This window comes from Bubalus kerabau, chromosome 4, assembly GCF_029407905.1.
Source record: "Bubalus kerabau isolate K-KA32 ecotype Philippines breed swamp buffalo chromosome 4, PCC_UOA_SB_1v2, whole genome shotgun sequence".
Lineage (NCBI taxonomy): Eukaryota > Metazoa > Chordata > Mammalia > Artiodactyla > Bovidae > Bubalus > Bubalus kerabau.
This window is the reverse complement of record NC_073627.1, coordinates 20,339,045-20,366,069: the sequence shown is the minus strand read 5'-3', so window position 1 is coordinate 20,366,069 and position 27,025 is coordinate 20,339,045. Positions and strand designations below refer to the sequence as shown.

Sequence of the window (27,025 nt, the reverse complement as noted above, 5' to 3'; positions counted from 1 at the left end):
TGCTTCTTCCTCTTTCCTGTTTGCTGGAGGAAGACCTAATGGTTGGAGCTCAATCAGCCATAATGAACCATGAGGCAGGTGACACATGAGGTGGACAGAAAGAAAAGTTTAAAGTACCCTGGGTCCCTGACAACTCACTGTCACACCACTTGGGTTTCCAACCTCTGGGGTTTTTATATGAGAGAATAAAACCCTGTGTACTTATGGCAGTCATTTTCAAAGTGCGGTTTCCAGATAATAGCAACATTATCACCTGGCAACTTGTTAAAACTATAGTCTCAAGGCCCATCCTAGACCTACTGAATCAGAATCTTAGGATGGGGTCCAGAAATATGATTTTTTCTTTTAAAATCTCACACTGTTTATTTTATTGTTTTAACTTTTTTTTTTTTTAATTGAGACATAGTTGATTTACAATAGGTAATCTGTGTTTCAACAAATCCTCCATGTGATTCTGATGCATGCTCTAGTTTAAGGACCACTGGTTTAAGGCATTGTTGATTTGAGTTTATCTTTACTCAAAGTGAACCTAATTCCAACTGATAAAACATCAAATGGGAAATAAGACTTCCAGGCAAGGACTGCACTTGCCTATACAGCATCTTTGTGAAAAACAAATTTAAAGCATTCCTTCCTCTAACAAAAAAAATTTAATATATTTGGATATAATTATATGACCTGGGCAACCAGAAGCAGGCTGGTCCTGGAGGAAATGAGAATGTGGGCATCTAAATGAAGTCCAAGAGTAGAAAAGGGCGAGAGGATGGGGGTGGGGACAGAGCAGAGAGAGTTGAATCAGTGGTGTAGAGCTGAAATTCATCCAAACAGGAGCTCCATAAATGTTAAAAAAAAAAATCCACTTTTTATTTGAGAATAGTACCCACACATTAATATGCACAAATTGTAAATGTTCACTTCAATGTGTTTTTTTAATTTATTTATTTATTTGTCTGTGCCAGGTCTTAGTTTCAGCATGTGGGATCTCCTGTGGAATCTAGTTCCCTGAACAGAGATTGAAGCTGGGGCCCCTGCATTGGGACCTCAGAGTCTTAGCCACTGGACCACTAGGGAGGTCCCTCGGTGGGTTTTCACCACTGTAACTTTCACCAGTGTCACTTGCACCCAGCACAAGAGACAGCACATTACCATTGCCCCCCCAGAAGTCCTACTAGCGCCCCTCCCATCACGTCCCTGCCTAGTCACTTTACCTCTTACACAGCAACAGAATCACATAGGTATTCTTTTATGTCCAGCTTCTTTCACTAAACATTATGCGTGTGACATTCATTCTTGTGTGTAATTAGTTTGTTCATTCTCATCTCTATATAATATTCTGTGAATATTGTGTGAATATGTCACAATTTATTTCTTCATTCTACTGCTGATGGGTATTTGAGTAGTTTCGAGTTTGAGGACATTATGAAAACTGAGGTTATGAACACATCCTTGGAACGGTCTTTGGGTGACTGTGTACACACATTTCTTTTTTTAATTTATTTTTGGCTGTGCTGGGTCTTCGTTGTTGCACACAGGCTTTCTGTAGTTGCAGTGAGCGGGGCTACTCTCTAGCTGTGAAACAAGTGACCTAGGGTGGGCAGGATCCAACCGTTGTGGCACACAGGCTCTAGAGCACAGGCTCAGTGGTTGTGGTGCGTGGGCTTAGTTGCTCTCTGGCATGTGGAATCTCCCCAGACCAGGGATCAAACCTGTGTCCTCTGCATTGGCGGGCAGACTCTTAACCACTGGACCACCAGGGAAGTCCTGTGTGTACACATTTCTGTTGAGTGTATATCCTTAGGAGTAGAACTGCTGGATTATAGGGTGCATATGTTAAGCTTTAGTAGATAGGGAAGACAAACAGTTTTGCCAAAATGGCTGTACCAGTTTATGCTCCCACCAGCAGGAAAAGAGTCCTGGTTCCTCCACATCCCTGTCAGTACATAGCATTTTGGCCATTCTGATGGATGTGTAGTAGTAGTTCATTGTGGTATTAACTTGCATTTGCCTTTGACTGTGTGGATCACAATAAACTGTGGAAAATTCTGAAAGAGATGGAATACCAGACCACCTGACCTGCCTCTTGAGAAACCTATATGCAGGTCAGGAAGCAACAGTTAGAACTGGACATGGAACAACAGACTGGATCCAAATAGGAAAAGGAGTACCTCAAGGCTGTATATTGTCACCCTGCTTATTTAACTTATATGCAGAGTACATCATGAGAAACGCTGGACTGGGAGAAACACAAGTTGGAATCAAGATTGCCGGAAGAAATATCAATAACCTCAGATATGCAGATGACACCACCCTTATGGCAGAAAGTGAAGAGGAACTCAAAAGCCTCTTGATGAAATTGAAAGAGGAGAGTGAAAAAGTTGGCTTAAAGCTCAACATGGCATCTGATCCCATCACTTCATGGGAAATAGATGGGGAAACAGTGGAAACAGTGTCAGACTTTATTTTTTGGGGCTCCAAAATCACTGAAGATGGTGACTGCAGCCATGAAATTAAAAGACGCTTACTCCTTGGAAGGAAAGTTATGACCAACCTAGATAGCATATTCAAAAGCAGAGACATTACTTTGCCAACAAAGGTTCGTGTAGTCAAGGCTCTGGTTTTTCCAGTGGTCATGTATTGATGTGAGAGTTGGACTGTGAAGAAAGCTGAGTGCCGAAGAATTGGTGCTTTTGAACTGTGGTGTTGGAGAAGACTCTTGAGAGTCCCTTGGACTGCAAGGAGATCCAAACAGTCCATTCTAAAGGAGATCAGTCCTGGGTGTTCACTGGAAGGACTGATGCTGAAGCTGAAACTCCAGTATTTTGGCCACCTCATGCGAAAAGTTGACTCATTGGAAAAGACCCTGATGCTGGAAGGGATTGGGGGCAGGAGGAGAAGGGGACAATAGAGGATGAGATGGCTGGATGGCATCACTGACTCGATGGACATGAGTTTGAGTAAACTCCGGGAGTTGGTGATGGACAGGGAGGCCTGGCGTGCTGCGATTCATGGGGTCGCAGAGTCGGACATGACTGAGCGACTGAACTGAATGACTAATAAGGTCTTCCCCTGTGGCTCAGTGGTAAAGAATCAGCCTGCCAGTGCAGGAGACTCCAGTTCGATGCCTGAGTCAGGAAGATTCCCCTGGAAAATGAAACAAGCCACTCCAATATTCTTGCCTGGGAAATCCCATGGACAGAGGAGCCTGGGGGGCACAATCCATGGGGCCACAAAGAGTCGGGCACTACTTAGCAACTAAGTGACCACAACACAATCACTAATAAAGTTGAACATCTTTTCATATGTTTATTGACTTCTTTTGTGAAATTCCTGTTCACGCCTTCTATCCAATTTTTTAAATCAAATTGTCTTTTTCTTATTGATTTGTACAAGTTCTTTATATATGTTTGGATATGAGTCCTGTACAAATCTCTTATTCCACTCTGTGGCCTGCTTTTCCACTCTCTTAGTGGTATGATCACTACAGTCCAATGTTATCAATTTCCCTAAACATTTTAAGTCGGCAGTCAAAGAACATATGCATTCACTGCATAGACACACCTCCAGCTCTGTCTAGCTCTGCCTGGGCAGGGACGGGGTCTCCAGAACCCCAGAGGATGGAAGCTCTAGCCACGTGCACACTTGAACCCACTTTCTCACCCACACGCATTTCCCCAACCCTGAATCTGAATGGCAGGTCAACACTAACTGGCAAGCACCCCCACTTCAGAGTGAATGGGCTGAGAATTACATCTCAGAGTGGCAGGCTGTCAGAAAAGGCCAGAAGACTCTGGAGCACAGATTGGATGGGGTCAAAGCACTTGTGCATGTGCGAGCCATTACTGTGTTCTCCCACGCATATACATGGCCCTGGGAACCTGTGTGGCCTCCCCTCCTGATCAAGGACTCATGGGAGGCTGCCGCATGCTCATATACACCACTCTATGTCTACAATGTGAACGGTGCCCCTGAGAGTCAGTGCTCTTGTGCAGTGCACAACCTGGATCCTAGTACTTGGCGGTCTTGCTTTCAAGCAGGAATAGAGCAAAATCAGAGAAAGTTTGAGCCATGGCTCAAGCCAAAGTAAGGAAATACAAAGACAGACTTAAGCATGTGGCAGGCTCCTGTGTCTGCTCAGACATGACTGGACAGAATTGGACCATCTTTCAACCTAATCAGATGTCAGTAAGGCTCTGTTGCTGTTGTTTAGTCGCCAAGCTGTGTCCAGCTCTTTTGGCCAGCTTGGACCAAACTGGATTCTGTACTCAACTGGGAATCTGGGCCATATGCCTATGACCCATCTATGTTTGGCAGGTTTCCCTGGTCTGGGGCAGCTGCTCATTTTGTTCTAGATAAGATGGTTTCTCCCACAGACAACCCTGGGCAGGGGGTGCCCTAAGGAGGAAGAAGAGGGTGGTGGCCCCAAGTCTGAGGTCCCCAGCAGTATGTTGAGATTCTGAAGGCAGCTTGGAGTGGAAGATGGGGGCCAAAGGAGGGATGTGGGGACAGAGCTGACAGCCCTGGGACAAAGGAGGACGTGAAACTTGGGGGTGACCTTCCAGGGGCTCTCTGGCCCTGACCCCTGCCTGGTGACACCCCCAACTCTGGGGTCTGCTCAGTGTCCCCCAGTCCCAGCCCTGCTGGAACACAGGCAGCCTGAGCCTCCCACTCCTGGAAACCCAGGGGTGTGGGTGCCTGTCCCCAAGGGCAGTAAGGTGAGGCTTGTCAAGGGGCAGTGGACAAGTAGGTCCCCGCGGCCTGGCTGGAGGGGACGTGCTGGATGTGAGCCTGTGCCCTGGGGGCTCACACTCCACAGGAGGCCTACTAGCGCCCACTGCCAACTCCCCCACAAGCTCGGGCACCCAGCTCTCACCCTCAGGGACATGGACACAGCACACATGCTTCCGCTCTGACCCACACACTCCCCACCCCCAACCCCGGGCTCAGGGGGAGACACTCCAGAAACTGACAGCGCCCCGCAGTTTGCCCCATGCCCCTCCACGCTCTCCCATCCCCCACACTGCTCAGCTCCGGCCAGGAAGCCACGGTCGCGCCTGCCCAGGGTCCTGAGCAGCCAGGCGAGCGGCGCCTGTTTGTGCAGCTAAGTGGCATCTGTGTACAGAGCTTCGCGCTTATCTCTCGCAAACACAGCGCCCACTGCCTGCCTGCATTAGGCCCGGGCCAGGAACCCTTCGTCCGGCGCGTTCATCCGGCCATCACTGATAAAGAGCGGGTCGAGTGGAGGGCACCACCCCTCCCTGGCACCCCACGGCCTCCGATCGTCCCGTAGGGCCAGGAAAAGTGACCGGATCTCTATCAGTGGAGCTCCAACCCCTGGGAGGCCAGAGCACCTCCAGCGCCTCCCCCGCAGCTGCCCCATACCTGCTCGGTCAGCCCTGATCCCTTCCTCTCCAGACAGCTGGGACTGTGGCCATCAGGCTGGCTGCCCCTTGGACGCCTGTCTGTGCTGGCCTCCTTCCCCTTGTGGTACCCATATCTTGACCTGGATTCTCAATGAAAGGGAGCAGGAGACTCAACAAGAATTCCTAAAAATTACCCCCCCACACCCCCAACACCCCACTGCTGCTGCTGCTGCTCCAACTACTACTACTACTACTAAATAATATCATCATCAGAATAATATCTAATGTGACCAAAGCTTCACTGGGGCACAGGGCTGCCTGAGAAGCATCACTATCATCTGATCTCATCTTCCCAGCCACTGTCCAACAATTGAGTGAGGAAGGCATTGTTATTCACCCCCAATTTACAGAGGTGGAAGGGTGTCCGTTGTAGCTCAGCTGGTAAAGAATCTGCCTGCAATGCAGGAGACCCTGATTCGATTCCTGGGTCGGAAAGATCTGCTGGAGAAGGGATGGGCTACTCACTCCAGTATTCTCTGGCTTCTCTGGTGGCTCAGCTGGTGAAGAATCTGCCCACAATGTGGGAGACCTGGGTTCGATCCCTGGGTTGGGAAGATCCCCTGGAGAAGGGAACCCACTCCAGTATTCTGGTCTGGAGAATTCGCAAAGAGTGGGACACAACTGAGTGACTTTCACTTCACAGAAGTGGAAACTGCTGACTTAGAAAAGTTGAAAAGCTTAGCACACAGCACTCGAACCTGATGCTGCATGAATCCAGAGCTTGCACCCACCTCACAAGAAACCAGCAGGTTCATCCAGCCTCCTGAGTCTACCGATGGAGAAACTGAGGCACAATCCGGAAGGCAACTCCCAGACAGCCCGTGGTGTGCTACGTCTGTGCCCTGCCCACTGCATTCAGGCCTCAGGCAGCAGGTTGGCTCTGGAGTTGCTGATATTGATCATCTAAGTCTAGATCTGGACCTGCGACATTGTTACATCTCGGTTTTGCTCTTAATTAAATCCAGTCCAGTTAAATAAGTCCATGAAAAAAGTCAGAGACCCCTGTTTTAAACTGTGAGGAAGGGTAATGCACAAATAACTTACAAATGGGAATTGATTCTATTCCACTGTTAATCAAAAAATGCAAATTAAAACAAATCGATGCTTTTTTTCCTATTAAAAATTTTTGGCAAAGTTTTTTTTTTTTTTATGATAATGCCCAATGCTGCCCAGGCCACTTTGCAAACACTAGAGATAAGACTACAAGAGAACTTTCAGAAGGCTGGTAACATGTGTATAATCTTTCATCCAGAGTTTCCATGTCTGTGAATGTAACCAATGGATACATCCAGGGATAAGCACCCAGGGATAAACACATCACAGCCGCAATTAACAACAGCACACACACAATAAGGGAATCACAAATTCCCAAAAATGTCCAACAACAGGCAAATTATAGTATGCAGGAAATATGTACCATTAATGGAGCCATTAAAAATTATGTTTTAGAAAAATGTTAAGTGGTATGGAAATGCTTAGGACATGTGCTTAAATGGGGGAAAAGCAGAGTACAAAAAATCATTCATATAGAATGATTCTGAGTTTGTAAATATGTTATGTATATATATGTGCTTATATATACATAACCTAGGTTCAGGACCTGGGTTGGGAAGATCCCCTGGAGAAGGACATGGCAACTCACTATAGCATTCTTCCTCGGAGAATTCCATGGACAGAGGACCCTGGCAGGCTACAGTCCATGGGGTCGAAAAGAGTTGGACACAACTGAGTGACTAACACATACATATATAATTATAGAAAGAAATGTTTCTATATATCTATTTCTAGGAAGAAATCCTGCAGTGATATACTATACATTAAAATGCTCATATATGTATAAATGATTCACTTTGCTGACAGCTGAAACTAACACAGTATAGTAAATCAACTATATTCCAATAAAACTTTTTTAAAAATTAAAATTAAAACAAATATTAACAGTAAATATCTCTTGGGATGGAATTATAGATTTTTTTTTCTTTACATTTCTCTACTTTTTCTAGCTTACAATGAATATGTATTTAGAATCAGAAAAGTGCTAATTGAAAAAATTAAAAACAAACGAAATGAGAACAAAAAATGTGGAACTGACCGCCGTCTTCCTGGCCCAGTGTCAAAGTCCAAGCCCCCCTCCCACCTCCTCCAGTCTCTGGTCAGGAATGAGGAGCCTGAGTTAGGACCAGACCCCAGAGGGGCTGTGGTCTCAGCTGGGAAACAGTAGCGACCAGACTCCAGACCGGGGAGGAGGAGAGACCCATGATTCGCCAGGATTAGGTGACAGGGTAGGTACACCCCGAAGGCCCATAGAGAAGTGAGTATCCAGCTCTTTCTCTCCTGAAGACACATGCCCAAGTGTATGTCCAGGAAGAAGGCCTTTTGGGTGACTGAGGAGGAGGCTGGGTGCCCCATCACTCCCCATGGAAGTGATGGGGCATTGTGAACCCCAAGTTTCTATAGCCTTGCAGCCTAAAGGAAAGGGTTATTTGAGGAATATGGTACCAGACAGGCCTAAGCTAGAATCCCAGCTCACAACTCTCTGGTTTTCAGTAAGCCATTTTGCCTCTCTGAGCCTCAGTTTCCTCATCTGTAAATGGGTATGAGAACACCCTTACAAGGATCATTGCAGGGAACACACATAATGGATGTGGTCCCATTATATTTTTCACATAATGGGAAAAAAACAAACAACAAAAAACCACAGAGTAAGTATCTGTTAGCAATACCCGAGGCTGTTGTGCCTGCCCCAGGACTCAGAACCACAGACCACCGTCAGGGCAGCCTGCAAGTTCCCTCCTCCCCACCCGGTCATCTGCTCCGCCAGGGACTCTCACACCCAGCTGTCACAAACTACTTTTTGGATCCCAGCTCTACGTGTGTGTGCTGCTTGCTAAACACTCTGCTCATTGTTTTACCTTTAATCTGCAGAGCAGTCCTGTGAGGACTGAGTTATTAGCTCCATTCTACTGATGAGGAAACTGAGGCTCAGAGAGGTGAAGCAACTTGCCCCAGGTCCCTCTCCAAGCAGGTGGCCATGCCAGTCTAGTAGAGCCAGAGCTCATTCCTCTGCTTCAGGCTGCCTCATGGAGCCGGGTGCCAGCGCACTCCTGGACCCCTGCCCCTCTGGTGTCAGCACAATCGTGGGTGACTGAGGCCATGAGGCCGTGTCTCTATTACCTATATTCCCAGACTGGGCAGAGCTCTGCCTTCCTGTGCCCTGATTAATTATACCGAGAGCCTCCTGAGAAAATCAGGCCCTTCTCTCCCACCCCTGCTGCTCTCTGGCTTAATTACTTCTCCTCCTGGCTGTAATGAATGTCTCGGAGCCCCCAGACGGGAAACTTCATCAGGAGTGGCCGCCTCCATAACTCAGCCCTGCCCCCCAGCCCCATCCCTTCAGACCCAGACACAGGCCCAGCCTCTGCCTCTGACCCGCTTCAGCTACAGAGAGCATCTGTGGGAGGGAGACCCCCCCCAGCCCCTCCACCTCCCTGTCCCCGATCAAATGCAGACCCGAAAACCAGACACAATGGATCTTCCCCAGGTTGGGGGGAGGTTGGATCCTCAGTGTGCCCCCAAAGAATCTGCCCTCCGGCTTTGGAGCAGATGCTCCGAATGACAGCTCCTCCTGGCCCCCTACCTGCCCACACCCCCCATAGGACCAGCCCGAAGAGGCCAACCTTCCTTCATTCACCCAATATTCCCTGAGCACCTGTTTGGTGCTGATCCCTGTTCCCACCACTGGGAACACGACAAGGAGCAAGGGAGACAAGGTATGTGTGTCCTCTAGGAGCTCACAGTCTAGCAGGAACACAGCCCCAAACCAGCAAACAAACAGATAAATAAAATTATTTCTGAGGAGGTGGAGAGTGGGAGCAGAGAGAGAATGATAGCTTGGGTGGCAGGGAATGGGCAAGGACAGATGACACATACACCTCCTTCCCATCTTGCTTGATCCTTATCCTGGAAGTTCTTACAGCAGTTTGCTCTGCATCTCTCATCCTGTTAGGCTAACATGGTCTTACTGGATTGTCACCTCCGATGACCCAATACTTCAGTCACACACCCACCCCGGCTACCACCTAAAAGAACCACGGGGAGTAGAGGGTGATCTGCGGGAGCCCAGGAGCCACCATGTCAGGAATGAAGACAGGGTTCCCTGCAGCCACCCAACCTCCCCTGTCGGTCTCTTTGCCCTTCCACTGGGGTCCCTGATCCCTGCATCAACCACCAAAATAATTTCCAGATAGATCAGAGAGTTAAATGCAAAAATAGACTGAACCCTAGGAAACCAGGAAGAAACAGGATGATCAGAACTCTTGAGGAAAGAGCTCTTTACGAGCGAACATAAAAGCACTGGAAGAAATCACAGAGAGAAAGGTCAACAGCAGCCGTGCCCATGGAAGCATTAAGCATGTGTGCCTGTCATAAAAGCATAGCCAATATTACGGCTTGGATCACCTCCGTCTGCCAGTCTAACTCCTAATGTGTTCTAGATTCAGCCCTGCAAGGAATTTTCCCTGACCCCCACCCTACTGCTCACCCACTCTGGGTCCCTCTGGATCGGCTGTCACCCCTGGCTGCTCCCTGCACCCCAGCTGCTCGACCCTCTATTAAAGCAAAGATGAAGCTGTGCTGAGAATGGTGGTTTCTACTTTGATCTTCATGGTCCGTGGGCACCTGGATGTCTTCTTGTGTTTGTTTTTATTTTTGATGTTGCTGTTCAGTTGCTAAGTCAGGTCTGACTCTTTGCAACTCCGTGGACTGCAGCATGCCAGGCTTCCCTGTCCATAGGATTCTTCAGGGAAGTCCTAGGACATTATTTATAAGTGTATGTAAATTGGATGCAAATTAGGCATTTAATAATAGAAAGCTGATTAAGTCATAAATGAGAGAATGTTACCCTTGTTGAAGTCTTAAGGAGTCACTACAAGGCACCGTTAGGAAGTGCTATGGGTTGAATTCTGTCCCAAAAAGATATGTTGAAATTCTAACCCTTGTACCTCAGAATGTGGCCTTATTGGATCACATTATAGGATGGTTATCAGTTCAGTTCAGTTCAGTCGCTCAGTCGTGTCCAACTCTTTGCGACCGCATGAACCACAGCACGCCAGGGCTCCCTGTCCATCACCAACTCCCGGAGTCCACCCAAACCCATGTCCATTGAGTCAGTGATGCCATCCAACCATCTCATCCTCTTTCACCCCCTTCTCCTCCTGCCCTGCATCTTTCCCAGCATCAGGGTCTTTTCAAATGAGTCAGCTCTTCACATCAGGTGGCCAAAGTACTGGAGTTTCAGCTTCAATATCAGTCCTTCCAATAAACATCCAGGACTGATCTCCTTTAGGATGGACTGGTTGGATCTCCTTGCAGTCCAAGGGACTCTCAAGAGTCTTCTCCAACACCACAATTCAAAAGCATCAATTCTTTGGTGCTCAGCTTTCTTTATAGTCCAACTCTCACATCCATACATGACCACTGGAAAACCATAGCCTTGACTAGATGGACCTTTGTTGACAAAGTAATGTCTCTGCTTTTTAATATGCTGTCTAGGTTGTTACAGCGGAGAAGGCAATGTCACCCCACTGTAGTATTCTTGCCTGGAAAATCCCATGGACAGAGGAGCCTGGTAGGCTGCAGTCCATGGGGTCGCGAAGAGTCGGACATGACTGAGCGACTTCACTTTCACTTTTCACTTTCATGCATCGGAGAAGGAAATGGCAACCCACTCCAGTGTTCTTGCCTGGAGAATCTCAGGGACAGGGGAGCCCGGTGGGCTGCCGTCTATGGGGTAGCACAGAGTCGGACACGACTGAAGCGATTAGCAGCAGCAGCAGCAGCAGGTTGTTATAGAGGTAATTAATTAAGACAAGGTCATACTGGGTAGGGTGGCACTTAATCCAATATGATTGGTGTCCTTATAAGAAGAGGAGAAACACAGGGAGAAAGCAGCCATGTGACCGTGGAATCAGAGATCGGAGGGACACGTCAACAAGGCAAAGAATGTCAAGGATTGCCAGCAAACAGCAAAAGCCAGAAGAGGCAAGGAAGGCTTCTTCCCTACAAGCTTCAGAGAGAGGACAGCCCTGGCAACACCTTGATCTTGGACTTACAGCCATCAATACTGTGAGACAAGAAGTTTCTGCTGTTTTAAATCACCTAGTTTGTGGTACTTTTTAGGGCGATCCTAGCAAATGAATTTGTTGTTGCTGTTCAGACCCTCAGTTGCGTATCACTCTTGGCAACCCTATGGACTGCAGCATGCCAGGCCTCCCTATCCTTCACCATCTCCCAGAGTTTGCTCAAACTATGTCCATTAGGTCAGTGATGCCACTCAACCATTTCATCCTCTGTTGTCTCCTGCCTTCAATCTTTGTCAGCATCAGGGTCTTTTCCAATGAGTGGGCTCTTCCCATCAGATGGCCAAAGTATTGGAGCCTCAGCCTTAGCCTCAGCATCAGTCCTTCCAATGAATCAAATCAGATCAGATCAGATCAGTTGCTCAGTCGTGTCCGACTCTTTTCGACCCCATGAGTCGCAGCACACCAGGCCTCCCTGTCCATCACCAACTCCCGGAGTTCACCAAGACTCACGTCCATCGAGTCAGTGATGCCATCCAGCCATCTCATCCTCTGTCGTCCCCTTCTCCTCCTGCCCCCAATCCCTCCCAGCATCAGAGTCTTTTCCAATGAGTCAACTCTTCGCATGAGGTGGCCAAAGTACTGGAGTTTCAGCTTTAGCATCATTCCTTCCAAAGAACACCCAGAGCTGATCTCCTTCAGAATGGACTGGTTGGATCTCCTTGCAGTCCAAGGGACTCTCAAGAGTCTTCTCCAACACCACAGTTCAAAAGCATCAATTCTTCGGCGCTCAGCCTTCTTCACATTTCAGGATTTATTTCCTTTAGGATTAACTGGTTTGATCTCCTTGCAGTCCAAGGGACTCAAGAGTCTTCTCCAACACCACAGTTCGAAAGCATCAATTCTTCAGTGCTCAGCCTTCTTTATGGTCCAATTCTCACATCCATACATGACTTCTTCCAAGAGCCTGGCTAGGACCCAGCCACTTTTCCTCCTCAAAAGTCCTTCACTGGCTTCTCAGGCTCTTTAATCTGCACCCACAGCACCGGCCTCAACCCACCCTCGAGCTGAGCCCTTCCCTCCCCTTCGAGGGCGCCACCACACTAACAGTCCAGGCGGCAACACGGGTACTTTCCCCAGGGTGTCTCAGTCGACCCGGGCTGAGTTTTTAGGGAAGAGGGCTGGAGTAACTGGATCCGAGAGAGGCGCGCTAAGATGGGGTGGCTCTGGGAAGGTGCTGGCTCGGGGTGGGGATGGCCAGAGCTCGCGGAGAGGGGCGTAAGTCGGGCCACGAAGGACGCCGGGGTCCACCCCCAGACCCACCGCCCAAGGGTGCGCTCCCACTGGCCCCTTGCGCAGATCGCTTTACTGCGGAGATCGCTACACAGGCGGATGGGACGCGGCCAGTCGGAGGCTCACCAGGACCTTGTACCGCGTGGCCGGGCCGGCGTCACCCCCTCGTGGCAACAGTGTGTAATTACAGCCTGCGGGCACACAGGGAAATCCGCGTCCACCGCCCGCTGAGGACGAGACGCGAAGTTCGGGGTGTGGAGCTGTGCCCTGAGTTTCCTGAGTCCGGAAGGCTGACTATTCACCCTTAGGACAGTTTCCTGAAACTTACTGCCCCTTAACCCGCTACCTACACGTTAACCTCACCTCTAGACATGCACATCTCAGGATTAACCCCATGAAATTTCCATTAGTTGACCTTTTTAACGTATAATGAACACACAAAAACATCTCAGTACAAAGGACACGCATGAATTCTGTCCCACATCTCATCTTCATACATGCAACACACACACACACACACACACACACACACACATTCCTGTCTCCTCTGGAGAACATAAGAGCTTTCAGCCAAATGACACAGAAATACCAAGTAGTACCACAATACCTCAGCCCTGAGTGCCACACAATACCTCAGTCCCCGGACACCCATAAGCACACACACAACACCCCTCAGTCCAGCTCCCCAGCCCCGCCCTCTGCACCTCTCCCTCTCCTCCTCCTCAAACTCACTAGGGACCTCCCCAAATCGAAAACCACCACTCCTGACCTCTAGGGACCAGCCTATGTCTCTACAGCATTACTTTTCAGACTTTAATGTCCATAGAGTCCCCTAGGGGTCTCGTTAAACTGCAGATTCTCACTTGGTAGGCCTAGAGTGGACCCCAGATTGGGCATCTCTAACCATCTCCCAGGTGATGCCATGGACCACACTTTGAGTTCTGTGGCCCTGCTTCTTTCTCCAGCCTCATATTCCCCAGGACTTTCATGCTATGGTCTTATCCCATACCCCTTCCCAACTCCCTGCCACCTGACTCCCCACCCTACCTCTCCACCACCCCACTGAACAGTCACCGATGAGTGAAGCCAATGGCCCTTTCTCAGGCTTTGGGACATCTCACAGAGGGCTGCCCCTTCCTTCTTGAAACATGGATTCAGGGTGACTCCTGGTGGGCCTCCTGCCCTGCACCCCCTCTAACCTCTCCTCTTCCTACAGCCCTCCTTGGCAGCTCATGCCCAGGCCCAGGGGCTCATCTATCACCCTCTCCATGCCTCTCCAGCCCTGACCTCTCTCCTGAGTTCCAGGCCCCTTTTCCAATTGTCTGCTAGGAAGCTCTGCCTATGCCCTGAAAGCACCTTACATCCACTTGTCTAAAACTAGCCTCCTAGGATCTCTGTAATAATGGTGGGAATTCCCTGGTGGTCCAGTGGTTAGGACTCTGCTTTCACTGCCAATGGCATGGGTTTAGTCACTGGTCAAGGAAATAAGTTCCCCTAAGCTGCAACCTAGATAGCATATTGAAAAGCAGAGTAATTACTTTGCCAACAAATGTCCGTCTAGTCAAGGCTATGGTTCTTCCAGTGGTCATGTATGGATGTGAGAGTTGGACTGTGAAGAAGGCTGAGTGCCGAAGAATTGATGCTTTTGAACTGTGGTGTTGGAGAAGACTCTTGAGAGTCCCTTGGACTGCAAGGAGATCCAACCAGTCCATTCTGAAGGAGATCAGCCCTGGGTGTTCTTTGAATGGAATGATGCTAAAGCTGAAACTCCAGTACTTTGACCACCTCATGCGAAGAGTTGACTCATTGGAAAAGACTCTGATGCTGGGAGGGATTGGGGGCAGGAGGAGAAGGGGACGACAGAGGATGAGATGGCTGGATGGCATCACCGACTCGATGGACGTGAGTTTGAGTGAACTCCGGGAGTTGGTGATGGACGGGGAGGCCTGGCGTGCTGCGATTTATGGGATCGCAAAGAGTCGGACACGACTGAGCGACTGAACTGAACTGAACTGAAGATGTGTGGCACGGCCAAAAAAAAGTAATGCCTAACTTCATGGCCTTGTGTGAGAATCAAGTTAATACATATCACATGCCTAGAACAGGAAGAGTTTGCCTTATTTGTTTTGCTGCACTGCACAGCTTGTGCGATCTTAGTTCCAGGCCACAGCAATGAAAGCACCAAGTCCTGACCCCTGGGCTACCTGAGCATTCCCAGAATTTGCTATTACTATAGTGCGTGCTCAGTCACTCAGCCGTGTCTGACTCTCGGCAACCCTATGGACTATAGCCCTTCTTTGTCCAAGTGAGAATCTATAGGGCTCCTTTGTCCATGGGATTCTCCAGGCAAGAATACTGGAGTGGGTTGTCATGCCCTCCTCCAAGGGATCTTCCCGACCCCGGGAATGAACCTGCCTCCTTATGTTTCCCGCATTGAGAGGCGGGGGTCTTTACCACTAGTGCCACCTAGGAAGTCCAGTATTATCGTAGCCCTTCCTGAAATAAATATCCTCAACACCTAGAGATTATAAACTCAAGAAAGACGCTTCTTATCATAAGGTTATGGACAAATCCTTCTTTCTCCCTCTGTTTCCTTCTGTCATCTCAGATAGAAGGGCTCTATCAGATGTTAGTATGTCTGCATGCCAGCCTCATCTTTCTTAAACTGCGGATAATTTATTCCTTTTAACAAATCGCCAGGTCAGCAGGGTGAGCGAGGCAGAGAGTAGAGAGCCCCCTGCTGGACAAGAGGCTCATGACACACATAGAACTGAACATCTTAAATCCATAAATCTGCGGGTTTCCTCCTCCAACTTGTACTGTGTATTTGTGGAGTATTTAGTATCTCACATATTTATGCCTTAGAGGAAAACTGCCTGGAAGGAGAAAACTAGTTTTTATTAAGTGTTGACATTATGTCAGACTGGGAACATACACATGTGGGAATTCATTGAATCTTGTATTGTGCAAATGTCCAAGCATTCATAGAGAAGGCAGTGGCAACCCACTCCAGTACTCTTGCCTGGAAAATCCCATGGATGGAGGAGCCTGGTAGGCTGCAATCCATGGGGTCGCTAAGAGTCGGACACGACTGAAGTGACTTAGCAGCAGCAGCAAGCCCATAAAAGTTGAGATTGTATAGTGAATCCCCTGGAGCCATCACCCAGCTTCAACAAGTATCTAACTTGTTGAAGTATCTAACTCATGGTCAGTCTTGTGGTTTTGCTCCTCCACCCCATTTTCTGTTCTTTCGGCTTTTTTGAAGCAAATTCAAGGCATCTTATCATTTCATTTATAAATATCCCATATGTACACTAAAAAACATGGAATCATTTTAAAAAACATTAATGCACAATCATATCACACCTAAAAATTAATATACAAAATATCTTTTGCACTCCAATTAACCTGATTGCCAAAATGCTTACTGTTTGTTTGAATCAGAATTCAAATAAGAAACAATAAGGTCCTATTGTATAGCACAAGGAACTATATTCAATACCTTATGATAAACCAGAATAGAAAAGAATATGAAAAAGAATATATACATGGCAACCCACTCCAGTATTCTTGCCTGGAGAATCCCATGGACAGAGAAGACTGGCGGGCTACAGTCCATGGGGTCACAAAGAGTTGGACATGATTGAGCGACTAACACACACACACATATAACTGAATCACTTTCCTGTATAGTAGAAATTAACACAACATTGTAAATCAACTATACTTCAATTTTTAAAAAAAGGAATCCAAATAAGGACGAAAAGGGACTTTCAAAATACATCTTTTGACTTATATGTTCATCCTTTCCCCTCCTCCTCTTTTCCTTGAAATTTGTTGAACAAACAAAATGTACCAGGAATTGGCTGACTGCATGCCCACCAAGAGCTTTACATCTTCACCATGATTCAGTGAGATCAAGTTTTATGATCTTTCCCCCATTTTACAGGTGAGAAAACTGAGGCTCAGAGAATACATGCCTTGCCCAAACCGCTATAACCAAAGAAGTGGCAGAGCCCAGGCCTCCTGTCTTCCATCCAGAAAAAAAAAAATGGAACCTCATCCTCAGAGCACCTAGTTCAGTACCTGGCATGTACGTACTGAACAGTGAAGAGGGCTGCCTCAGGGCAGCCTGTGAACTCAGATTCCACAGACCTGGCAAACCATGAAGCCAACCTTTCCTTGCCACAGGCTCTGCTTTTTATTTTTATTTTTTGCCACACTACAAGGCCTGTGGGATCTTAGTTCTCTGACCAGGATGAGATCTGCACCCCCTGCTTTGGAAGCACGGAGTCCTTAACCACTGGACTGCCAGGGAAGTCTCATACAGCCTCTGCTTCTTTCTCTCTGTTCTCTCTTCAATAATTCATCCAATAAATAGTTGCCGGACACTTCTAACATGCCAGATGCCATCATGGCATGTGAATGAGTGCAGCTGTGTGCCTCTGTACATGGGTAGATGGGTGTGGCCTCAAGGAGGAGTGGGTTGGGCTTCTAACTCTGGATGCTGTGTGTGTGTGTGTGCATGTGTGTGTACACAAGTCTGTGTACATTGGGATCTCCAGATCTACATGTCCCTGAACTTGTCCATGACTACAGCTGGGTGTATACCTACATGCTCTCAGTACCTTTGCATATATATGTGCACATGTTTCTATGTATGACAGTTGCTGAGAAAGTCTCTGCAAATATGCAAATGTGTGTCTGAGCAGAACTGTCTCTCTCTCTACATCTGTGTGTCTACACTTGTGTATCTCTCCAAGTGCACATGTGTGTCTGTGAGACCATAGATGCTGGGAGTCTCCAGGTTATGTACTCTGTGTCTGCATATCTGTGTGCATCTTAATGGATGGTGTGGGTCTCTGCTTTTGTCTGATCTGTGTCTTCCTGTGCTATGATTGAGACTGTCAGCTATCAACCCTGGCCCTTCACCTGCCCAGATTCCTGTTACCTCCATGTCCACTTATACTAAGTGGCAGCCAAGGAGGACTCTAACAGGAGGGAAAACCTTGATCCTTCAAACCTGCCCCTGTGCCCAGGGCTGAGGCCCCTGCTGAGGGGAGGTGTCTGGAGGAGTTGGAAGGTTGTGTCTGCTCCCTGCATCTTGAGGACCCAAGACCTGATAAGTGCCCTGGGACTTCCCTGATGGTCTAGTAGTTAAAAATCCACCTTGCATTGCAGGGGATGCAGGTTGGATCCCTGGGCAGGGAACTAAGATCCCACATGCCTCACGGCAACTAAGTGTAGCTTGCTGCAACTACTGAGTCCCCGTGCCACAACACCGCAACAAAGGCTCCCACACGATGCAACAGAGATCCCATGTGCTGCAAGTAAGACCTAACGCAGTCAAATAAATAAATACTTCTTTAAAAAAAGATAGTAGCCCAGTTCTGAGCCCATTGACAACACATCTTGCTCCGAAAAATGAAACATCAGCCAGCTCCAGAGGGAAAAACAAAATTCAAGCTGGAACCATAGACCAACAGTGATCCTGCAGGCTTCAGGTCAGAGGGCGGGTTAGGCAAGGGTGCTGACCCCACACACCCACAGACATCTCCTCCAGAAGGCAGGGTCAGTTCCAACCATAGGCTGGCCTGCCCCAGGGATAGTGACCCCAGGCTCATCTGGCCTGGAGTTAATCATCTACTTGGGGTATCCCTGGGTCCCATTGGCTGTCTGCGGACACAGCCCTCTGGGCTGAAGCCCAAGGAGAGGGATGGAGATCCCCAGCCAGCGTCAGCCCCACCAGTCAGGGGAAATGGGGTGGATGCTCTTGGCTACTGGGCCTGGTGGGCCCTCGGGAAGCCCCCCAGCTGAGGAGGGAGACACCAACCCTGCCCTCAGGGAGCCCAGTCTGAAAAGAGAGGTCATCCTTGCCCTCAGAGGGACCCCGAGTTGGCAAGAGGCAGGACTCAACTGCAACTGGGGGGAAAGGACCTGGAAGAATTGACGAGGGGCCAGGACAGAGGCAGGGATCCAGAGCAGCAAAGGCAGGAGAGACCCAGAAGCGGGAAACTGAGTAGGGAGGGGTTGAGGAGGGTGGGCACTCTGAGGAGGGGCTTGGATGGAGAGACCAGGAAGGGAAAGCGCATTTGAGGGTGGGGCTCTCTGAGAGCAGAAAGAAGGAAAATCAAGATGCCCCAGGGGATTCTGGGAAGTGCAGGGCGGGGTGGGGGGGTGCGGGGGAGGGGGTGGGAAGCAGCAGTAAAGAGAGAAGAGAAAGGCGGCCCTAGAGGTGGCCCCACAGGGCAAGGTGTACAAACTCTCCCTCTCATTGCCTCACTCTCTATTGGAACTCAGAATTTCGAAGTAGGGAAATGGAAAAGTCAGCGGAGATCACAGAGGTCAGCTCCTGTCTCCTGCTGACAGGAGTCTCCTGGCCAGGACAGTACGTGCATATACTGTGCTGTGTGTGTGTGTGCCTGCTTGTGTGACGTGCACCTGTTCATGGGAATGTGTCTTTTAATGGGGGAGGCCCAGGAAGGATTGGTGCATTCACCCGGCATCCTCTGCGGTTCTCGGGAGAGAAGAACCCAGACTGTGCTCCCTAGGCAAGCAAAGCCCCAGGAGTCTTGACTTCCAGCACAGGGAACACAGAGCTGTGCGGGGGTGGGGTGGGGGGACCCAAGGGTGCCAAGGGTCTGGCCGTGACACTAACAAGCTGTGTGACCTCAGCCAATTAATTCGTCGCCCCTCTGCAGTTGGTTTCACCCTCCATAAGGACAGAGGGTGGGACCCCATCAGAGGATAGTGTATCCGAGGGCAGGATGTGTACCACTGATTGCGCACTGGGTGTTTTTAAGCAGCACACGTATACAGTATTATGCAATAATGAATCACATCCTATGAAAATTTTCAAGTCGTTTGCACATCTTGCTTAATAACATGAATCAGGAACAAAACTGCTTTGCCTCAAAGACCACCTCCACTGCTCATGAACTGAGTGACCTTGGCCCTCACACATTTCTGTGCCTCAGTCTCCTCATCTATAAAATGGGTATAATAAGAGTGTCCATTCTGGAGTCGTTGTAAGGCTTCAGTGAGTTACTATTTGTGAAGTGCTTTGCCCAGGGCCTGGTGTTCTGCGTGTGTCAGCAGCTATTCTACCAAGGAAGAAGCCTCAAGCTTGCTAGGGGATCTCTACCACCTGGCGCTTCCTAACCATCTTTGTTTCCAACAGAAGAAGTCAACACTATCCAGCTGGAATTTATAATATTTTTTAACCTGTTTATTTGTAAGGCTTTCTTAACAAGTGACATCACCCTTCTAGTTACAGTCCTGATTTATCCTGAGGATAAATTTAAAATTTATCCACAGAGACAAAATTCTTCAAGGTGGCACCCAGTGGCTGGGGTTTGGCAAACCCTGGTAACCTCCACGTGATTCCATCTTCTTTGAGCTCAAACGGGGCAGAGGCTTCCCCGACCTCCGGGCTTTCACTCTTGCCCCATAAGCCTCCTTCCTTGGTCAGGCGGCTGCTCTGCCCTCTTGCCCTAGTCAGACTCCTCCTTGATTATTCAAGACCCTGCAGAAAGCCAGAGCCACCTTTGGGGCCCCTGAGCCCTTCTGAAACCGGCCTTGGCAGTAGATTAGACCCGCAGCCACCCTTTATCTCGGCCTCGTGACTCTCGCTAGTGGGTTCCGTCACCCCCCTCAAGGGGCGGGGGATCCTGTCAGCGCCGCCCTCTGACCCATGGCCCGACCCGCGGCCCCCTACCCCGTCGTCGCCCCGCCCCGAACGGCTCAGCCCCGCCCCGCTGCAGGTTAAGAGGCCCCTGAAGGCAGGAGCTCCTGACAGACGGTCACTTGTGGGGGGGCGATCCGGTCTGGTTGTCATGGCGACGGTGCGGATGGCCTGGGCCCTGTGGGCAGCGCCTGCGGGCAGGAGGCTCCGGGGCCCCCGAGGCACGGGGAGCGCCCGAAGGCTGAGCTGCGGCGCGCAGCGGCAGGCGACCAGGGGTACCAGCCCGGGACGCCGGCTCAGCACGGCTTGGGGGCCGGCCCAGCTAGCCCAAGAGGAGGCCGAGGGAGCCAAGGATGACGTCCATCCGTCTGCAGCGGAGGAGCCGTTATGGACGCCGCCCCCCGCGCCCCCGGTTCCCCCCGATTCCCCGGGGCCCCCCGCCGGCCGCTCGCTGGTGCAGCGAGACATCCAGACCTTCCTGAACCAGTGCGGGGCCAGTCCCGGGGAGGCGCGCCACTGGCTCACGCAGTTCCAGGCCTGCCATCACTCCGCCGACAGGCCCTTCGCCGTCATCGAGGTGAGCCGAGCCCGGCGTCGGGCTGGGTCACAGACCGGGCGTGGGGGCTGTGTGCCGATGTGTCGCCGGGCCTGGCAGGACGGGCTGTCTACTGGGGAGGGGAAACAGGAAGGGGATCAACGGAGCCCTAACGAGCGCCCGGGACTGGGAGAGGCCGCGGCCCTCTAAAAGCCTGGCTCCCAGCCCGGGTGAGGAGTCTGGGGTCTCCAGCCAGTGGAATATGATGCGCCAGAGTAGTCCTCCCACCCTGGGCACAGTTAGGGGTTCAGTTGGCCATAGGGGAACCTGGAGAGAAGCTGCCTGTGTCACCCCTCCCCCTAAGGTGTCCTAGAGTCCAAGGTCGCAGGGAGGAGCCGAGCGAGGAACGCTAGTATGAGATAAGAGGATGATGGTAAGACCCAACAGGGCAAAGGGCAGAGCAGGTGGGCGCAGGTGACCAGAAATGGGGTCTGATAACTCCTGGCCAGGATGGAGATCCCCCAGAGGGGACCCTGAGGACCAGGCTGGAGGAACGAGCAGGTGAGGAAGGAGTCAGGGTGGGCGTCTTGCCCCCTGAACACCCACGCCTCCGCAGGTGGATGAGGAGGTGGTCAAGTGCCCGAAGGCCGTATCCAGCCTGGCCTTCGCCCTGGCCTTCCTGCAACGCATGGACATGAAGCCGCTGGTGGTCTTGGGGCTGCCTGCTCCCACGGCGCCCTCGGGCTGTCTTTCCTTCTGGGAAGCCAAGGCACAGCTCGCCCAGAGATGCAAGGTGCTGGTGGACGCCCTGCGGCACAATGCGGCAGCTGCCGTGCCTTTTTTTGGCGGCGGGTCTGTGCTGAGCGCTGCTGAGCCAGCCCCTCACGCCAGGTGAGTGCCGACCCTGCCTGTCCCGGCGTCCTCGGATCACGCCACTCCGCCTGCCCAGCCCCAGCCCCGCGGGGCCCGGAGGCGATCTCCTTGAGCCCCGCGTCTGGCCCACAGCTACGGTGGCATCGTCTCCGTGGAGACCGATCTGCTCCAGTGGTGCCTGGAGTCCGGAAGCATCCCCATCCTGTGTCCCATTGGGGAGACCGCCGCGCGCCGCTCGGTGCTCCTGGACTCGCTGGAGGTGACCGCGTCTCTGGCTAAGGCGCTGCGGCCCACCAAAATCATCTTCCTCAACACCACAGGCGGCCTGCACGACGGCAGTCACAAGGTGTGTCTCTTCCTTTCGGGTTCCAGTCCCCGTGCCTCCGCACCTCCGCTGAGCGTCTCTCTTGAGGCCCCTGCATGTCTCCCTTATGGGTCGCAGAGTCAGTCTCTTCGAAGCCGCATGGGTCGGGAATGGAGTGTCAGGGAGGGATTCAGCCTACGGTGTTTAGATCTGAGCTCTCCCTGGTGGAGGACTCCGGGAAGAAGTAAGGGAAAAGGGGTTAAGTGAGGAGAGGTTCGTAGGGCGGGGACGCAGTCCTGGTGCGGCTGCAGGTCGGAGGCTCACCCCCTAGTTCGGGACACAGGTCCTGAGTAACGTGAATCTGCCCGCCGACCTGGACCTGGTGACCAATGCCGACTGGGTGAGCACTAAAGAACGCCAGAAGATTCGGCTCATCGTGGACGTACTCAGTCGCCTGCCCCATCACTCCTCCGCCGTCATCACCGCTGCCAGCATGTTGCTCACGGAGCTCTTCAGCAACAGGGGTGAGGGCGAGGGCAGGGGCGCGCCGGAGTTTGTGCGGGCGGGGGGTCAGGAGAAGCCACGGTAAAGGCTTCCTGCCCTTGCCAAACCTGGGGGAGGTTTGCAAGGAGGTGGACCGGCCTGGGCTGGAACTTGGGTGGAACTAGGCAGGTGGGCGGGACTTGGCTGTGTGGGAGGAACCACAGACCCAGCGGACCCAAGTGGAATGGGTAGCTCAGCTGGTAAATAATCCGCCTGCAAGGCAGGAAACCCCGGTTCGATTCCTGGATCGGGAAGATACCTTGCACAAGGGATAGGCTACCCACTCCAATATTCTCGGGCTTCTCTGGTGGCTCAGATGGTAAAGAATCCGCCTGCAATGCAGGAGATCTGGGTTCGGAAGATCCCCTGGAGAGGGCATGGCAACCCATTCCAGAATTCTTGCCAGGAGAATCCCAATGGACAGAGGAGCCTGGCGGGCTACCTCCAAGGGGTCACAAAGAGTCCGACACAACTAAGCGACTAAGTACACACACAGCAGAGGAGAGGTGGGCGGGGCCAGGAGCCGGGTGGGCAGGGATGGGCGGGACTAGGGGAAGTAGGTGGAACCACAGGTGAGGGGGGAACTCCATGGACGAACTGCCTAGGAAAAGCATCTCCCTGAGTGAAAAGCACAGACAAGTCTATGCAGACCATAGGAAGCATCTCATTGTGGGGAGCTGCCAAAGAAGGTAATTGTCCCACCAGCCACCTTCCTGTCTGGAACCTCCACCAGGCTGCGCAAACGTAGGAGTGGAGGGGACCTGGATCTCGGGCTGAACGAACCGCTCCTCCTTCATCCCACCCCCAGGTTCGGGGACGCTGTTCAAGACCTGCGAGCGGACGCTGCGAGTGCGCTGCCTGGACAGCCTGGACCAGGGCCGCCTCGTGAACCTGGTCAACGCCAGCTTCGGCAAAAAGCTCCGGGACGACTACTTGGCCTCGTTGCGCCCGAGGCTGCACTCTGTCTACTTCTCTGAGGGGTGAGCCTGAGGCCCCAGAGGGCAGGGGCCACGGGACAAGCCGGAGAGCTTTGGGTCAAGAAGAGGTCCCAGCCTGCCTCTCCCCCGCTGCGCCAGGTACAACGCGGCCGCCATTCTGACCACGGAGCCGGTACTGGGGGGGACCCCATATCTAGACAAGTTTGTGGTGAGCTCCAGCCGCCAGGGACAAGGCTCCGGCCAGATGCTGTGGGAGTGCCTGCGGCGGGACCTGAAGACGCTTTTCTGGCGCTCCCGGGTCACCAACCCCATCAATCCCTGGTAGGTTCTGCCCTTCCTGGCTCCCCTCTCCAGCTCTCACCAGCCATGCCGGGGATCCACCAGCCTGGAAGGCTGGGCTTCCCCTTATTTCATTAGCCACCCTTCCCCCATGAGAGATGGCCCGCACATCAGTGTGGCCCCACATTCCCCAGGGAGCAGACCACACATGGAGCCTGAGATTTCCCTAGAGGCAGAGCACACTTAACTCTGCTTTGTCCTGTTAAGGTAGATGCCTTGAAGACAGTCTGCACCGGGGACACAGCCTGCCTCTCCCAGGGTCTGGAGAAATTCAGCCTCTTTCCATTTTAGTCCAGGCCCAGTTGCCAAGCTCTGACCCCAGAGCTCTGAACCCATTGCATCTCCAGTGGGACACCCCCTCCTCTCTTTCCTTCTGCAGTTATCTATCCCCTCATTCCCCTACTACTCTGCTCTGTGGGCACCAAGAACAGAACAAGAACCCTTCCCCGGGCTGCACAGCCAAGGCAGTGTGGAGAGAGGAAAAGGCAGCCTCACTCTAACCCTCCTAGCTGTGTGACTCTGGCTAGTTAGCTAACTTCTCTGAGCCTTAGCTGCTCCTCTGTGAAAATAGCATAACACCAGGCTATTGGCTGGTGCTATGAGAATAAAATCAGAGTACAAACCTCAGGTTCTAGCAGAGTGTACAGCACATACAAGCATACCCCAGAGATATTACCAGTTTGGTTCCAGACCTCCACGATAAAGTGAATATTGCAATGAAGCAAACCACATGAATTTTTTGGTTTCCTGGTGTATATGAATGTTTACACTATATTGTAGCCTGTTAAATGTGAAATAGCATTATATCTAAAAAAACAATGTGCACACCTCAAATTTAAAATAGTTTTATCGCTAAAAACTGCTAACCATCACTTGAGCCTTCAGTGAGCAGCCATCTTTTTGCTGGTGGAGGGTTTGAAATATTTCAAGAATTACCAAAATGCAACAAAGAGACATGAAGTGAGAAAACGTCTGTTGGAAAAATGATACTGCTAAGACTTGCTCCACACAGGGTTTCTGAAAACCTTCAATTTGTAAAAAACACAGTATCTGCAAAGCACAACGTGCTAAGTTGCTTCAATCGTGTCTGACTGTTTGCAACCCTATGGACGGTAGCCTGCCAGGCTCCTCTGTCCTTAGGATTCTCCAAGGCAAGAGTACTGGAGTGGGCTGCCATACCCTCCTCCAGGGTATCCTCCATACCCAGGGATTGAACCCAGGTCTCTCATGTCTCCTGCATTTGCAGGCGGGTTCTTTACCACTAGCGCCACCTTAGTGAAACACAAAATGTGGTGTGCCAGTAGTAGGTTCTCAATAAATGAACCAGTGAGTAGTGAGCCCTGCTGCTGCTGCTAAGTCGCTTCAGTTGTGTCCGACTCTGTGCGACCCCATAGACGGCAGCCCACCAGGCTCCCCTGTCCCTGGGATTCTCAAGGCAATCACACTGGAGTGGGTTGCCATTTCCTTTTCCAATGCATGAAAGTGAAAAGTGAAAGTGAAGTCACTCAGTCGTGTCCGACCCTCAGCGACCCCATGGACTGCAGCCTTCCAGGCTCCTCCGTCCATGGGATTTTCCAGGCAAGAATACTGGAGTGGGGTGCCATTGCCTTCTCCGGTAGTGAGCCCTGGCCTTGCCTAAAACCTATCTCCCACCCCCACCAGGTACTTCAAACACAGCGATGGCAGCTTCTCCAACAAGCAGTGGATCTTCTTCTGGTTTGGTCTGGCCGATATCCGGGACTCTTATGAGCTGGTCAACCATGCCAAGGGGCTACCGGACTCCTTTTGCAAGCCAGCTTCTGACCCAGGCAGCTGACCCTCTCCACCAGCCCTTCAGGCCCTGGGACAGCCAGTGTGGACTAAAGGCCGTGCCTGCTGGAGGAGACCCAAGGCAGCCACAGGCCAGACCAGACATGCTGGCTGAGTGAACTGCAGAGGAAGCAGCAGCCGTTACTCTACCCTGCCCAGTGAAGGGTACCCAAGGGAGGACAAGCACAGGAAGGAAAAGGGCCTGCCCAAGACCCCCTACTTGCTCCAAAGCCACAACCAGATGGCTCTGAATTTTCAGTCTAGGAATTTGGAGGGAGGAGGGCTTGCCTTTAAGGGCTCTACTCAAGGCTGAGGGTAGGCCAGTGTCTTTGACCACTGTGCTGTTTTGAGGCTTCCTTGCCCAAAATATCACCCACATCTGCCTTATATTCCACCATTCATTTTAATTCCTTAAGGTCTTGAAACACCTCAGGAGGCCTTGATTAAAATGCAAGTACTTGTCTGAAAGTCAGCTCACACTTGAAATTAGCACTGACCCTCTGGGAGCAACATCTTGCGGGCTGGGGAACCAGGGGACTCCTAGAGGAAGAGAGGAGCTAAACGAGGCCAAGGCCCCGAGATGAATGCTGCCACCACCTCCATCAGCCAACTGTCAGCAGCCCCCTGAGGGGCTACCCTACCCCTCAGTTAGGAAACACCTTCCATTCCACAAACCGGACTGACAGCAGCCCCACCTCCCTTGCCAGGCAGGGCTCAGAGCCAAGCCCAGACTCGGAGGTCTTCCCCTTGGCCCCCCTGGAGGTTGTGTCTCCATCTTTGCAGGAGTGGGACATCTCAGACAGGCCAAAGTCCAAAGCCTGAGGTTGCATTCGGCATTTCTGACCCCTATGATGTGCAAGGCTCCACACTGGCTGCTGAGGCTACTTTCTGTCAGGAGGTGTGTGGATGTGTAGGGAGGGGACCAGGGGCTGTTGAGAGACTAACTCCCCTAGAGCAGCCTGTCTTCCCTGAAGAGAGGGGTGGCGTCGAGCACACAGCTGGGTGTGGGCTTCAGACAGACCTGGCCTGGAATCCAGATGTGTGGTTTCAGGCTAGCAGCTCAACCTTCTCTGAGCCTCCATCTCCTCATCTGTGAAATGAAAATTCATCGGCCTCAGAGTGGACCCTTAATCAGTCCTCTCCCTCTAGTTGCCCTCGCCAAAGATTTCTCTCAAAAGAGCTGGCACCAAATGGGGAGGAAAAGATAAGC

The 27,025-nt window shown here is 51.2% G+C and overlaps 1 protein-coding gene across 1 annotated transcript; it reads left to right on the top strand.

The window, feature by feature from the left end:
- The first annotated feature begins 20,625 nt into the window (after window positions 1–20,625).
- Window positions 20,626–26,026, top strand: NAGS (N-acetylglutamate synthase). The gene is made up of 7 exons (XM_055575751.1): window positions 20,626–21,051; window positions 21,626–21,900; window positions 22,015–22,228; window positions 22,530–22,710; window positions 23,538–23,709; window positions 23,806–23,988; window positions 25,669–26,026. Exons 1-7 carry the CDS (start codon window positions 20,626–20,628, stop codon window positions 25,820–25,822), a joined length of 1,605 nt encoding a protein of 534 aa, XP_055431726.1. The 3' UTR covers window positions 25,823–26,026.
- The last annotated feature ends 999 nt before the right edge of the window (window positions 26,027–27,025 follow it).